Source organism: Schistocerca nitens, chromosome 1 (assembly GCF_023898315.1).
Source record: "Schistocerca nitens isolate TAMUIC-IGC-003100 chromosome 1, iqSchNite1.1, whole genome shotgun sequence".
Classification (NCBI taxonomy): Eukaryota; Metazoa; Arthropoda; class Insecta; order Orthoptera; family Acrididae; genus Schistocerca; species Schistocerca nitens.
The window spans coordinates 621,303,491-621,318,065 of record NC_064614.1 but is presented as its reverse complement, the minus strand read 5'-3'; the positions used below and the strand labels follow the sequence as shown (position 1 = coordinate 621,318,065).

At 38.9% G+C, this 14,575-nt stretch overlaps 2 protein-coding genes across 2 annotated transcripts in view; one reads left to right on the top strand and one right to left on the bottom strand.

The window, feature by feature from the left end:
- Positions 1-438, top strand: part of LOC126257494 (iron-sulfur cluster assembly 2 homolog, mitochondrial) — a 31,316-nt gene extending 30,878 nt beyond the window's left edge. The window contains exon 3 of the mRNA XM_049955568.1: positions 83-438. Within this exon, the coding sequence (XP_049811525.1) occupies positions 83-260 (178 nt within the window). The 3' untranslated portion in view covers positions 261-438. The remainder of the gene's footprint in view (positions 1-82) is intronic.
- Positions 302-14,575, bottom strand: part of LOC126257452 (protein phosphatase 1 regulatory subunit 21) — a 190,331-nt gene continuing 176,057 nt past the window's right edge. Inside the window, exons 14-16 of the mRNA XM_049955565.1 lie at positions 12,624-12,770; positions 7,748-7,990; positions 302-856 (exon numbers count right to left, since the gene is read on the bottom strand). Of these exons, the coding sequence (XP_049811522.1) occupies positions 830-856; positions 7,748-7,990; positions 12,624-12,770 (417 nt within the window). The 3' untranslated portion in view covers positions 302-829. The remainder of the gene's footprint in view (positions 857-7,747; positions 7,991-12,623; positions 12,771-14,575) is intronic.

Sequence of the window (14,575 nt, the reverse complement as noted above, 5' to 3'; positions counted from 1 at the left end):
TTTTAATATATTTGTGCATATGACTTTATTCCCTCAACTTCTCTAAATCACATAGTGCTTCTTTTTAATGCCTTATTTGCAGTGTAATTGAAAAGGATGGTGTGAAAGTTGTAATTGATGAGACATCACTGGAATATATACGTGGGTCAACCATTGAATTCCATGAGGAACTTATAAGATCTGCTTTCCGGATAGTGGATAATCCAAAGGCTGAACAAGGATGTTCTTGTGGAGCATCTTTTTCCATAAAGGTAGACTGAGTGATTGTAGGCTGATTGTTTAGTCAATAAAAGCATTGCAGTTAAATTTAAATGCTTTATTATAAATACATTTCCAGCACAATGTTTTACAGTAAATGTACATAAACAGTAGAAAATTGTAAATAAATATACTTTGTACAGCTCACTTGCTTTGGTAATAAAGAGGAAAACATAGCAATTCATGCTGTTCAGATTATTTAACAACGAAAAGGTTCATGGTCACATTATCCCTCAACAGCTTTCCCATCAAATATTCATTCTACCATAACTAAATAAAAATTTGAAAATTTATGTTTTCAGTAATCACAAGACCAAAACTTGGCAACATTATATATGTGAAGATTAAACCTCCATACTATTGGTTTGTATATTTTTACACTTTGAAACAGTGTAAAATAACAGTACTTTACAGCCCTGGAATAACAGGAAGAAACTTGTGAATTGTTCTGATCCTAGAACGAATCTGGTGCACAGCACAAAAAATATACCTTAGTCAACTTCACTATCTCACTTGCCAGGTACAGTAAGTGTGTTTCTTGATCCATGTTGTCGGAAGACTTCATCCGTACTTACTTCTGCTTTCCTTTCCGACCCAGCTAAAACAAAAAAAAAAAAAGTGGGATTGTAAGATATAATAAAAGACAATCATCTATTGAGGGGGATTGATTGATACACGGGATAGACAACGTGACTGCATATCTTGATCAACTCAGTGCTCTCAAAATCCATTGTCTCACAAGAGAATCAAGGTGGTAAGCATAACACCCTGAACATAATGTTTTGACTTCTTACTCACTGTGACCATATAGTATATTTTTTCTTCCTTTTGTAATTAACCCTTTTGCTGCTGTGGGCATGTATACACATCCTGCTATGCCATTCTTCAGGTGTTGTGGATGTGTGCATGCACACTGCTTGGTTTTCCTACATTGTTACAGATGCCTCAATGCATTTTGGGCAGACCTCACTGCTGCCGATGAGTTACTTACACATCTCGGTGAATAATTTTTTTTTTGTTTGTTTGTTTGTTTCTCATCATACAGCAATCTTGCCTCATTGCATGCTGTAAAAACCTATAATTGAGAACGATAAGAGAGAGCATTCTGCTCTCAATTTTAAATAAAATTTTGATATCTTCCCCTGTAATTTACGAGCTAAAATGAACTATATGCAAAATTTGCGCAGCATGTTTGTAACTCTGCAAACTGTTCAAAATTTTGTTCAATGTTTTACTTAATTTGATGCAGTGTAGTACGTATGGTGGAAAATGAAAAGAAATTTAGTTCTTTATCGAGTGAAGATATCAGACTAAGATGTGCAAAAATCAATTTTTTCCACTTTTCATAAAATTGGGTAAGTATTTCATATCGGCCAGAATGCTGTCTTGCAGCACAGCCATAACAAAAGCCACCTCAGCACTGATAGCAAAGAGCATGTCTGTATCAGCAAAAGGATACTCGTAAATAGTATATCGCCAAACTCTTAGGCCTTCAACATAATGTACGAAGATGAAGTGTTACATTGTTCAAGACTGACTGGTTGGTTTAAAACGGGGGGGGGGGGGGGGGGGGGGCGGGGGGGTGGACCAAACTTCTAGGTCATCCCTCATTCCGATTAAAATAATCCACAAGGGTGGGAGTAAAATAATCGAGACATACAAAACACAGCTGGAAGAAAGGAGAAAACCACAAGAATGACACAAGGGCAACACACTCAAATGGACAAGAGAGACACAAGAAACATGTAGAAGAGATCAAAACAAGAGCAGATTATCATGGCTGACTGACCATAAGAATAAAAAGGAGAAGCCAGCCACTCTGCAACACATTAAAACGTCCACCTTAAAAACATTAGGGCGGAGGACAAAGAGGAACAAATGACATGCACCAAAACTCAGATCAAATGATAAAACCCCCCCTCATGAATAAAACTTCAAACTAAAGCTGCTATTGAGGCATTGTTTCCCAACATCGAAGGTAGGGTGCTCGGAATGTTAAAAGTTCATCGCAGAGGGGCTAAGTGGGCAGTCCAGCAAGAGGTGGACAACAGTCATTTGTGAGCAACAGCAACACTGAGATGGGTCCTCGCAATGGAGGAAGTAACCATGCGTTAGCCACGTATGACCAATACGGAGTGGCAGAGGACAACTGATTCCCTGTGAGGACCCATGGAAGACTTCCACACATTCGTAGTCTCCTTAATGACATGCAGTTTGTTGTGCATACTGTTATGCCATTCTGTCTCCCAAAGTCGAAAAACCCTGCGGCGTAAGACAGAATGCAGGTCAGTTTTGGAGATGCCCATCTCTAGAAACAGTTTCCGCATAGCCTGTTTGGCAAGCCTGTCGGCAAGTTTGTTGCCTGGGATTCTGACGTGTCCTGGGGTCCACACAAACACCACTAAACGACGGAACTGTTCCAAGGCGTAAAAGGACTCCTGGATGGTAGCTACCAAAGGATGACGAGGGTAGCGCTTGTCGATAGCTTGTAGGAGTCAGTACACAGGAGAAATGACTTGCTTGGGCACGAGCGGATGTGCTCAAGAGCACGAGATATGGCTGCCAGCTCTGCAGTGAAAACACTGCAGCCATCTGGCAAGGAGTGCTTTTTCTATATGTCCTCCAAGAACATAGGCAAAGCCAATGTGGCCATCGAGCCATCTGAGTAAACCACTTCATGGCCACAGTACACGTCGAGAATCGAGAGGAAGTGACAGCAGGGAGTCGCAGGGTTAACTGAGTGCTTAGGGCCATGTGAAAGGTCCAGGCGAAGCCTGTATAGGTGGTAAAGGCAAGGACTTCAGTTCAGAGAGAAGGGACTGGACGTGAACCGCAATCATAAGCCCTGACCTGGGCCGCCAAAGCGGGAGATGAACCGCCACGGTTGGGAAAAGGAGACAGCAATTTGGATGGGCAGGAGAACTACAAACGTGTGCAACGTAACTGGTGAGCAGTTGTGCACGCCTAACCTTCAATGGAGGGACTCTGGCCTCCACGAGGATGCTGGTCACCAGACTGGTTCTAAAAGCTCCTGTAGCTAGGCGATTGCCACAGCAGTGCAGTGGGTCGAGTAAACGCAACACTGAGGGTGCCGCCGAACCATAAACGAGACTCCCATAGTCAATCCGGGATTGAACAAGGGCTCTGTAGAGCTGCAGCAGCATAGAGCGATCTGCACACCAGTTGGTGTTGCTCAGGCAGCGGAGAGCATTGAGATGCTGCCAGCACTTCTGCTGACAAAGGTGAGGTAGCCAAGTCAATCAGGCATCGAAAACCAGTCCTAAGAATCGATATGTCTCCACTACAGTGAGTGGATCATCATTAAGGTAAAGTTCTGGTACTGGATGAACAGTGCGATGCTGACAGAAGTGCACGACACGTGACTCCGCGGTTGAAAACTGGAAGCCGTGGGCTAGATCCCATGACTTTGCCTTGTGAATGGCTCCCTGTTGCTACCACTCAGCCACACCAGTAATGGAGTAGCAGTACGAAATGCAGAAGTCATCTGCGTACAGAGAGGGTGAGATCGACATTGGTCATTGGTTGACATCTGACAGTGAATGGGGTGTTTGAGTACTGAAAACCATCTTCATTTTTCTGCCATGAGGTAATCTGGATAGGTGTTACACCTCAAATTTAATGGGATGAACCAGTCTGGGAACTACAAGAAAGTTACTTTTATGGAATCCACCATTTTTGTGTACTGATAGTGATCAAGAAGAAATTTGAGCTGTTGTGTGCTTTATATTTCCTTACACAATCTTTTAAAGCATCAGATGTTCTACGTAAGGTGCTGGATGCATGGTATACACTACAAATGATAGATCACACGTTTTTGGACCACAAAATGATCTTATAGAAGCACTCTTTATTTATAAAAAATCTTTAAAAATACCATACACACTTCTTTTCAGTTGCAAAGAAAAAGCTGAATCTTGATGATGGATACCTCAGTCAGTAAGGTCATTGGCCATCTAAGTAAGGCAAGGTTTGAAGTTTGAGTTGTGATGAAGCAAGCAGGGATATTTTTATTTCCCCTCTTGTTTTGCCATCTGTCTCCGTAACATTCATTTTTTTTATTTTTGAATTAATTACCATTAACATACGTGAGTATAATATTCATTTTCATAAAAGAGAAGGGCTGGCCCTCAGTTTAAAAGAATATAACACTAGATCCAATTTTGTGATTAGTTTTATGTATGTAATTGATTTTCTATTTTATTTTGACTATCTTTCATTATATGTTGAAATCAGTAATCATTTCGTAACTTAAAGTCTATTGTTGATTTGTAAACAAGTATAAATTCTGCACTAATTATAAACATTCGGAGGAACAACTAATAGTATTCTTAAAGTAGCTGTTTGGTTCTATTGGAAAACATGTTAGCTAAGCCAGCCCTTGATTAATTCCAAAGTAATTAACAATTTTGTCAAAAGTATTGTTTGCATAACTATATATGTTAATTTCATGATTTAAACAAATAATTATACTTAACCCCTGTAGTAGGAGAAACTATTACAAAGAAGGAAGTTAATTTAATGAGTTAAGTTTTAATTGTAATTTCTGTAAATTAAACTTCGAACAATGTGTAGTTTCAGCACCTGTTGTTGTGAGGATATATAAGGGCCAGTTTTTGGTCATGAGACCGTCGGTCCACGGCCGATTTCCGGCAAGAACCTGTGTTGGTCAGAACAACAACAATGCATCAAATTTACTGTGAAATAAGTGTAACACAATTAGGCCGTGTGTTAAAAACTAAAGTTAAACAATAGTGCACTGGCCATATAACTGTGAAATATTGGAGGGTTGTGTGTGTGTGTGTGTGTGGGGGGGGGGGGGGGGGGGGGGAAGAAAAGAAAAAAAACACACAACTGTGGAATGCAAATGTGCACCTGTTGGCTACAGCATTTTAAGTAGTCCGTGTTTGACTTCCACTTCCCCGTTTTTCAGCCAGTGTAGCAACCAAGGACAAAGAAGAACAAAAAGTGGGCGAACTATCACAGAGTCCTGGAGTCCTGGTGTGTTTGATGTGGTATGCAGATTTGTATATACAACATTACAATTTTATTCAGTGAGCCCAATATGTCCTATTTGTTTCTGAAGACTATCTAAACTTGATTGGTTCTATATAATAAACATGAAATCAAAGCAGCTGTACAACTGTGTCACATCTGAAATACAAAAAAATGTGCCATGCTCCCTAAAATGCATTACTAGCAACAACACTACATAGTGATTCACATATGTGAAGTGCATGCAGCAAAATTCATTTCTGCTCAAAATGTTTAGAGATTTTTTTTAGATCAAGAGGAGAAATTAATTGCATTTGAAACATCTCAGAAAGAGGAACTCAGTGATAGAATGATTTGTAATGTCTGCAATGAAATTTTCACATAAAATGGAGAAGTAGTTTTCTCATTACTGTTCCCTGATGATTCTAGTTGTCTTTTGCAGTTGTGACAGTGCATCAGCAAAAAAAATTATTTTAGTGTATGGGGACTATGGTAGGAATGTCAAATAGCAAGCTGAAATGTATCCTAATCAGCAGCTCACATCATGACAAACGAAAAAAATTTGTAAAAATCTTATCAAGAAGTTACTGGAAAAGAAAATTGCTTTGGATTACAGACCCCCAGAATGGATCTTCATTTTTTTAGAGACAACAGCTATTTCTTACAGATCATATGTGCACATAATTAATGCGCTGTGTGTTACTGGGTGTTTGGGACAACTCAGTGACTTTATAATTAGACAATATTTTATTGAAAAACTGACTTTTGCCAGTTTCCGCACAGACATTTTGCCACAAGTTCTTGAACATGCATCCCTGATCAAAGTACATAGTTAAACCACCATTATTGTCTCTTACTTTTTATCTGTAGTGTACAATAAAAATATCCTTGCAAATAATTTAATTACTATTTTTAGAGAGCTTCCATGCAGTACTGCCCTTTTTTGTGGGGAAATGTGCTACAGAAGTGTGACATGATGCTGCCGGTTCCTTCTGGTGCATGGTTTCCTTGAGTATGAATTGTATATTTTGTAACAATTTCCTTGTTACTGAGATTTAATGGTGACAGTCTTATTACATACTGATTACACCCCATCTACTAATATTGTTCAAGAGCTTGGGACCCACAACAAGTATGATTCATAGGGATACAGAAAGTGTACAAAAAAGGGACACATGAATAGTCACAAGTTTTTCTAACTGGCAGTAGAGCATCAAGAAAGTTTTGAAAAAATAATCTCAACTGGTAAATGCTTGAAGACACACTATCTATCCCCATAAAAGCTTTCGTACAAAGTCTGGTTAACTAGTATTACATGAGGATCCTACACTAGGGTGTCAATTCCATTTTCATTAAAACAAGACATTCTCAAAACTTTAGAGAAACCTGGGAAAGTAAGGATAAAACTGGACACAAATTGTATTGGCAAAATTTTGTTAACACAACAGTTTATCTTGGCATCATGCACTCAGATGATCCCAAATGACTTTTTACAATTATTGCGCTGCACTGTCACCATACTTTTCACTTTTATATATTTTGTCAAGAAGTGTTACTTTGGACAGTCATGTAATGTTTCTTTGTCTTAGCATGATTCAAAATGTCAGACCTTCCACCATGTCCAACTGCAAAGTTTGATTTGCATAATGTGCATTTTAAAATTTCTCCACTGTCAGTGATAAAAGTCAACTCGCTTTTTATGTTTCTGTTAAAATTACATTTTCATTTTGATATAACGAAACAATGAACATGAATAGATACTACAAACAGTTAAAATATAAACAGTAAACAAACAAAGATTGCATAGTAAGTTGTACAAATGGCGCTTCCTAGCATGTATACTTGCGCAATACACAGTACATTGCAAACCAAAAGTCCAGTAGCGTAAAATACTTCAGCCAAGTGGAATCATAAAAAGAGTGGAACATCTGAGTGTCCCCCAAGGAAACTTTTGAGACAATGGAACATTTTGGGGAGGGAAAAAAAAAGTATGGGATGAATGGGCACCTTAATACACACATATATTTCAGTGTCCTACATCTTGCCCTCACAGTGAATGTGGAGACAAGATTACACTAATACCAGCATGAACAGAGGCATTTAAGCAGTCATTCTTCCCACAGTCAATATACAAATGGAATGAGGGGAAGCCCTAATGCTGTCAGAAGCACCCTCTGCTAAGAAACTCAAGTGGTTTGCATACTAGGGATGTAGATGTAGATTGATGACAGGACAAATTTCTTATTATGTTATGCACAAGACACAATTGTTTTATCTTGTTTCGGTTTCAGTTTTCAAACACATACATTTTTAGTCATTTAGGAAGACAGCAGCATTAAACATTGATAGCAGAGACTTTTCTTTTAAAACTAGCCACACACAAAAACAACAAAGATGTAAACAACATCTGGGCCTATAAGTGACTTGACACCATGCAAAAACATTGGTTGGTAGATAACTATATAAAATTTATCACCTTTGCACTTTGCTGTCCTAGTTGGAATTTGAGTTGATCAATTTCATCTCGTTGTACGGCAAGGCACTCATTCATGTTGGCAAGATGCTCAGACATTATGCTTAGCTGCATTTCATAATTTCTTGTAGTTGTATGCAACTCCTCTTGTAATCTTGCAAGTGATTCCTGACTTTCCTGAAGGGCAGCCTCTGCCTCCTTGCGTCCTGTGACACAGTGCTCCAAACGTCGTTGGAGAGCACGACACTGTGAATAATATGAAAACATTAAACTTTCTTCTGTTATCTACAGCAAAGATAAAATATTCATCACCACCACAGAAAAATAGAGAAAGTAACATGTATGAGTGGCTTGTAGCTATACGGAAGATCCTACTAAAACTATATAAATTGTACATTTAATTAACATTACCAATCTATGCACATATTTATTGCCTGTTATCTTCAATCTACGAGGGCCGTTCAGAAAGTAACCTCCGGTTGATTTAAAAAAATACACCAAGTTAAATAAAAATATTTTAATATATACATCTTACAACTACATCTTTGCACTATTTTTCTACATAGTCTCCATAGCGATTGAGGCACTTATCGTATCTCTTCACAAGCTTTGAAATTCCTTCTGCATAAAAATCACCCGCTTGTGCCTGGAGCCAGCCTGTGACCGCATCTTTGAGCTTTTCGTCGTCATCAAACCGCTGTGACCCGAGCCATTTCTTCAAATGCATGAAGAGGTGATAATCACTTGGCGCCAGGTCTGGGCTGTAAGGTGGATGGTTGATAACGTCCCACTTGAAGGACTCAAGAAGGGCCGTTGTTCTGCGAGCAGAGTGAGGACGGGCGTTATCGTGCAAAAAAACGATACCGGAAGTCAGCATACCACGGCGTTTTTTCTGTATAGCCCGTCGTAACTTTTTTATTGTTTCACAGTACACGTCTTGATTAATGGTCGTACCACGTTCCATGAATTCAACCAACAACACCCCTTTGGCATCCCAAAACACCGTTGCCATCAGTTTTCTGGCAGAAAAATCTTGCGAGGCTTTTCTTGGTTTGGTAGGCGAATTTGAATGTGCCCACATCTTTGATTGTTCTTTTGTCTCAGGGTTCACGTACTTAATCCAGGTTTCGTCACCGGTCACGATTCTGTTTAACAATGGTTCTCCTTCGTCCTCATAACGTGACAGAAAGTCTAATGCAGAGGCCATTCTTTGAGTTTTGTGGTGGTCGGTAAGAATTTTGGGCACCCATCGTGCACAGAACTTACGGTAACCCAATCTTGCTGTCACTATCTCGTACAAGAGAGTCTTAGAAATCTGTGGAAAACCAGTAGACAACTCCGACATTGAGAAACGTCGATTTTCACGAACTTTTGCATCAACTGTCTGAACGAGTTCGTCAGTCACCAATGATGGTCTACCACTCCTCTCTTCATCATGAACGTTTTCTCGTCCACTTTTAAATAAACGTACCCATTCACGGACAACTCCTTCACTCATAACTCTTGGTCCGTACACGGCACAAAGCTCACGATGAATAGCTGCTGCAGAATATCCTTTGGCTGTAAAAAACCTTATGACAGCACGCACTTCACATTTGGCGGGGTTTTCTATTGCAGCACACATTTCAAACTGCCACAAAAACTAAACTAGCGCAGGTATGACGTTCACTCGACCACGGCTTGATGCCGACTGACCTGTTGAGTGCGTGAACGCACAGATGGCGTCGCTACTCCCCCCACAACCCGCACTGTGACCAATCGGAGGTTACTTTCTGAACCGCCCTCGTATTTATCGCACTTGTTAGTGAGAGTAAACTTGCAGTACATCACTGCCCAAGAAACATTGTTACACTTTCAAAACAGGAGAGGAAGGGAAAAAAGGGGCTACAAGAGAAACAAAATACATAAACTATTTGTAGTGGTAAGGAAATCAACTTAGCAAATGTAATGCCTTGTGTGAAGACAGTAAGGCTACTGCTGTTTGAAATTAACCCAATGTTATTACTGTCAGTCTCTGAATAGATTTGGTGAATCACATTTAATAAAATGTGTTTTTTCTTTAATTTTATGAATCTACTTAATTATGTAATTCTGTTAAATGAAAGCTTTTTAATGTTGTCTTCCCTTGTATCCCAGTATCAGGACCAATGGTGAGGGCACCCTATCCATACTCTTATAGAAGCTCAACACCTCCCCCTTTCACCTCACATCTTGTCCTCCTCATCTCAATAAGCCGCTTTCCTCGGCGTTGACATCCATCGCAAGGTTGGCTACATCAATACCTCCATCTACATCAAACATACCAACACTACCCCCAATTCAACAGCTGTCACCCCTTCCAGTTACCTACTATCTCCCAATATCCACTCTCCAACCACAAATGAACACCCCTCTCTTGACACACTACCGTCCAGGACAGTAGCAACTGAATCATATTCTCCACCAGGGTTTCAATTACCTCTTGTCATGCCCTGAAATGAGAAATAACCCCACTCCTTCCACAGCAGAATTCTGCTACCTGCCCAACTCCCATAATATACTCATCTATCCCTATTCCAACTCTGCTCTCAACCATTGCCCCATGACTCTTATCCCTGCAATAGACCTAGATGCAAGACATGTCCCACACGTCCTCCCACTACCACCTACTCCAGTGCTGTCATAGGCATCTCCTACCCAGTCAAACACAGGGCCACCTGTCAAAGCAGCCTTGTGATATACCAACTCAGCAGAAACTACTGTGCCACATTCTATGTGGGCATGATAACTAACAAGCTGCTGCTTACATGAATAGCCACTGCTGACCAGGAGAGTATGTACCAACCATTGCTGAGCATGCCTGCCAACAAGATGTGTCAGACTTTAACAAATGATTAAATTCTCCACAATCTGTGCCATCTGGATTTTTTTGTCCTTCCCCTTCTCCACTTTTCTTCCCTCTTCTCCCCCCTCCCTATGAAGCACATAACAGCAAATTATCCTGTTCTCACTACACCCTTGCACACTCCCACAGTCAGCAATGTATAGCAGTATTTTCATTGTGGCTGCCTACAGTTAACTATGTGGTGCATAGCAATCTGTCCTTTTCACTTTGTGCTTTGTACTACGTACTTTGATGTAGCAAATGCTGCTCTAGCACAATGTGCTTTTCAAAAAAATTTTTAAATTGAGTTTCAAAGTTTTACATCTGTTGAATAGCATGTAAGAGTAATGGTGTTAGCACAATGGGCAAAGGTGCCAGATTATAAGTGTGCCTGTACTGCATTTGAGTCATGATTTTTTCGGAAAGGAACAACAACGATCATCATAAAAGAATCAAGATATGAACATCTATTTATTGAAACATATCACAAATTCAGTGGATGCAGGTGCTTGAGGATTGGTTCTGTCGCACAGTATTCTAGAAACTCTTTAAATTTTGAAGAATGCTTGAGAAGTGCACATCAAACTAGAGCAGTATTTGTTACATGTACATGCAGAAGATGAGCAAAATCAGTAACCCACTGGATGCATGATTCCCGTGTAAGTGTAAAATGTATTCAAATATAGAGATATTTTGGATTCGGAGCTTGTTTAAGAGGGAAATCGCTGTGTTAAAAAGTACATGTACTGCATATTGTTGAGTCTGTAGTGTTATTTTGCACACTAAGTATGCAAAATAATTAAAAATCAAGCTCTGTGTCAAACAAAATAAAACTAAGCATTTGTCCATTTCAGTCAGAACCAAGTTTCCCACTACTTAGCACAAAGAATCATTAAAAGAAGACCCTAACATGATTGAATGTTACTGGAAGCTTAAAAGTATTCTGGTTCAATGCCAATTTGATGTTTAAAGCTGTGTGGGATGACAGTATCAACATACAGAGGAGGATGAAAATTCAAAATTTTATTTATTTCCAAAAAACATTATGTACACTGTGTCATATTAAGTGCCACTGTAAACAGATGTATTGTTTTTCTAAATACAAAGTTTGGATCAAATGCAAATCATTTGCTTATTCAATGGAAGAGAAAATGCAACTTTATTCAATTGAAAACAATGAAATGTGTGTTTTTGAATAATATTCAAACTGTGTTTAGATTATTTACAAAAAGAAATAACATAGAACTATTGTTTCTATATTTATGTGGAGCAGATGTTCTGTGACATAAGCCAAAAATGCAACCATTTAAAGATGCATATGAATATGCATAATAACAGTTTTTGACAGCACTATCTATTTAGTTTTTAAATAAAATCATTCTACTTTTGCCTGTTAAAACAATATTTATTGTGATTGCAATTTCGACACGTTGTCATTTTCAAGCATTGTGGGTTGTTGTAATGACACGGAATAATATAAGGCTGTGATATGCCGTGTAAGAGCAGTTGCACAAGGTGTTCCTTATACTACGTACATTGCAGAGCTGGAAATTTACCCATCAGACCAAAAAAAAAGCAGGAAATTGACTTGTAAATGTAAAATCTAGTATGTGCCATTGACATTACAGGGCACCATATCAACATGCAAGTTACATGACAGAACAATCAAACTTAAAGAAAAATGGATTTACTATTCTCTGATTTTCAGCTTGCAGCTATGAGAATGATGCACAAGTGGAATCATTAAGCAAAATAGGATCATACAAAATGATGAGCAAGTATTGAACCACAAAAGAGATTCCAGTGCCTTGACCAATGCAACGCCGCATTTCGGTTAACCAATGCAATCAACATTTATTTTCTTCATAATCGCTAATGTTTCCATAAAGTGTCTTTGAGTGGCCAAACTGGACAAGGCCAGACCTTCCTGAATCTGAGTAAATGCTGCAAAAGCTTTTTAGTTTTTATCATGGAATATTCTAAAGAAATTTCTTCCGGCTACACAATGTGAATTACCTCAGAAGCAAATGTAGCCCCCATAGAACGTGCTTCCTGGGTTTCTGCAACAAGTTCATTGATACGTTGGGTGAAATATTGCTTCACTTCTGCTTCACGTGCTTCTGCTTCAGCTGTCAGTGAAAATGGTGCCTCTAGACGTCCCAGCTGTCACAGACAGAATAAATTAAAGTAATGAGTACATAAAACATCAAAATGAAACTATTTTATGAGAAACAAAACTTTAATTTTCTTAAAAAATCTTTCTTATTCTTTACCACAGAATCAAAGTCTTAATGATGAAATAGTGAAATAATGGCAGAAGTAATTAAATCTTTCTTATAAAAACTTTCCTTTAGACGAATCTTTAAAAATTACAGCATGAACAGAGCCACTTAAGAATTCTTCCGATGTGCAATACGTGGAAGGATTGGGAAGAATCCCTAATAATCTGCCATGCATTTAACAGTAGTTTGTAGAGTACAGGTGTGTACAAGGTCTACATGAGCATAAAGCTGAACAAACATTTATGACCAGTTAAATTTGCTATCTATGTACTACTCATAGACAGGCAAAACTTCAATTTTTCACTTTCATGTACCTTTCAGGCTACACAGAAGCTCTTCAGCAAGGCTGCTTGACTAACTTGCACTTCTGGGAGAGAGGACAAGATACAGCGAGGAGTTACAATTAACCATGCCCAAAGGTATAGCTTTCCTAGAACACCAACTCACTTAACTCTATGTTTCGGAACAGCACTTGGTCTCTCAATACTTCTGGTCTATACTGCGCATCCTCCACATATGGCTGCCTCTGTGGTTACTTATTTTCTACTCCCTTCTCCACCTAAAATTCTCTTACATATCTCAACCTGTTACTTAACTTTTATCCATAGATTTACGTACCCTTGTTTCTCCGATGAGTCAACTTTTTATGTATCTGACAAACTGAATCAACAGTTATAAAGTTTCTCATCGGGGGATGAAAAGCCCCTCACGTTACACATGAGATTGAAAGGGCAGTCCCAAGGTTGACATGTGGTGCAGACTTACAACTGAATCGCTGGTCCATTATTTGTCAGTGAATTTTCATTAACAGTGATCTTTACCTGGACATGTTACCAGTGTACACTGCCCCACAATTGAAATGCCTGGAAACTGATGTCATATTCCAGTTGGATGCTGCAACACTGCATTGGTCTCTAAATGTCCATCACTTTTTGGATGAAATTTTTTCGGATAGGTGGACTGGACAAGATGGTTCCAATGACTAGTGGCACTTTAATCTGACCTCAAACCACTAGACACGTCTATGGGTTTTGTAACAGATCTGGTATACTGAACCAAGGTTAATGACGTACAACACTTAAAACACATTCACAATGCATTTGAACATCTCACCATAGAGTTCCAGGAGCATATATGGAGAAACATTTAATACCGACTGGACATTTTTCATACCAGCAGGAATGCACAACTGACATACAGGAATGATAAAATAAAACTTTTTGAGTTATCTTGTCACATGCTGAAAACCAGTTGTTATTATCTGGCATAGTTATAAATATACTTTATGTACACCATGTATATTTAGTGTGATTTAAACTGACTATTAAAGTAGTTTTGACATCAGAATATTGTACTGCACAGGTAATAAGGTACTGCTGCCATGAACATTCTCTAATTGTCCTCTATGGCAACTGTGAAATGTGTTTCCAGAACCAAAAATTTATTCACTCAATGTTATACCTCATGTGAGAATTATTTAAAACATTTGGTCAAGCTGACACAGCATATCAAATGAATTAAAGCCACACTCAGAAAGCAGCAGATGACAAATTGTCAAGTCTGGAGTATACCAACACCAAGGAGGATGTGCTTCAACATTCAATGAGCATGTCTTAAAATCTCATTTCACATACTTATGCACAGTTGCACTGTCCAGTCCTCAGATGAAATTCAGTCAGGTACCAA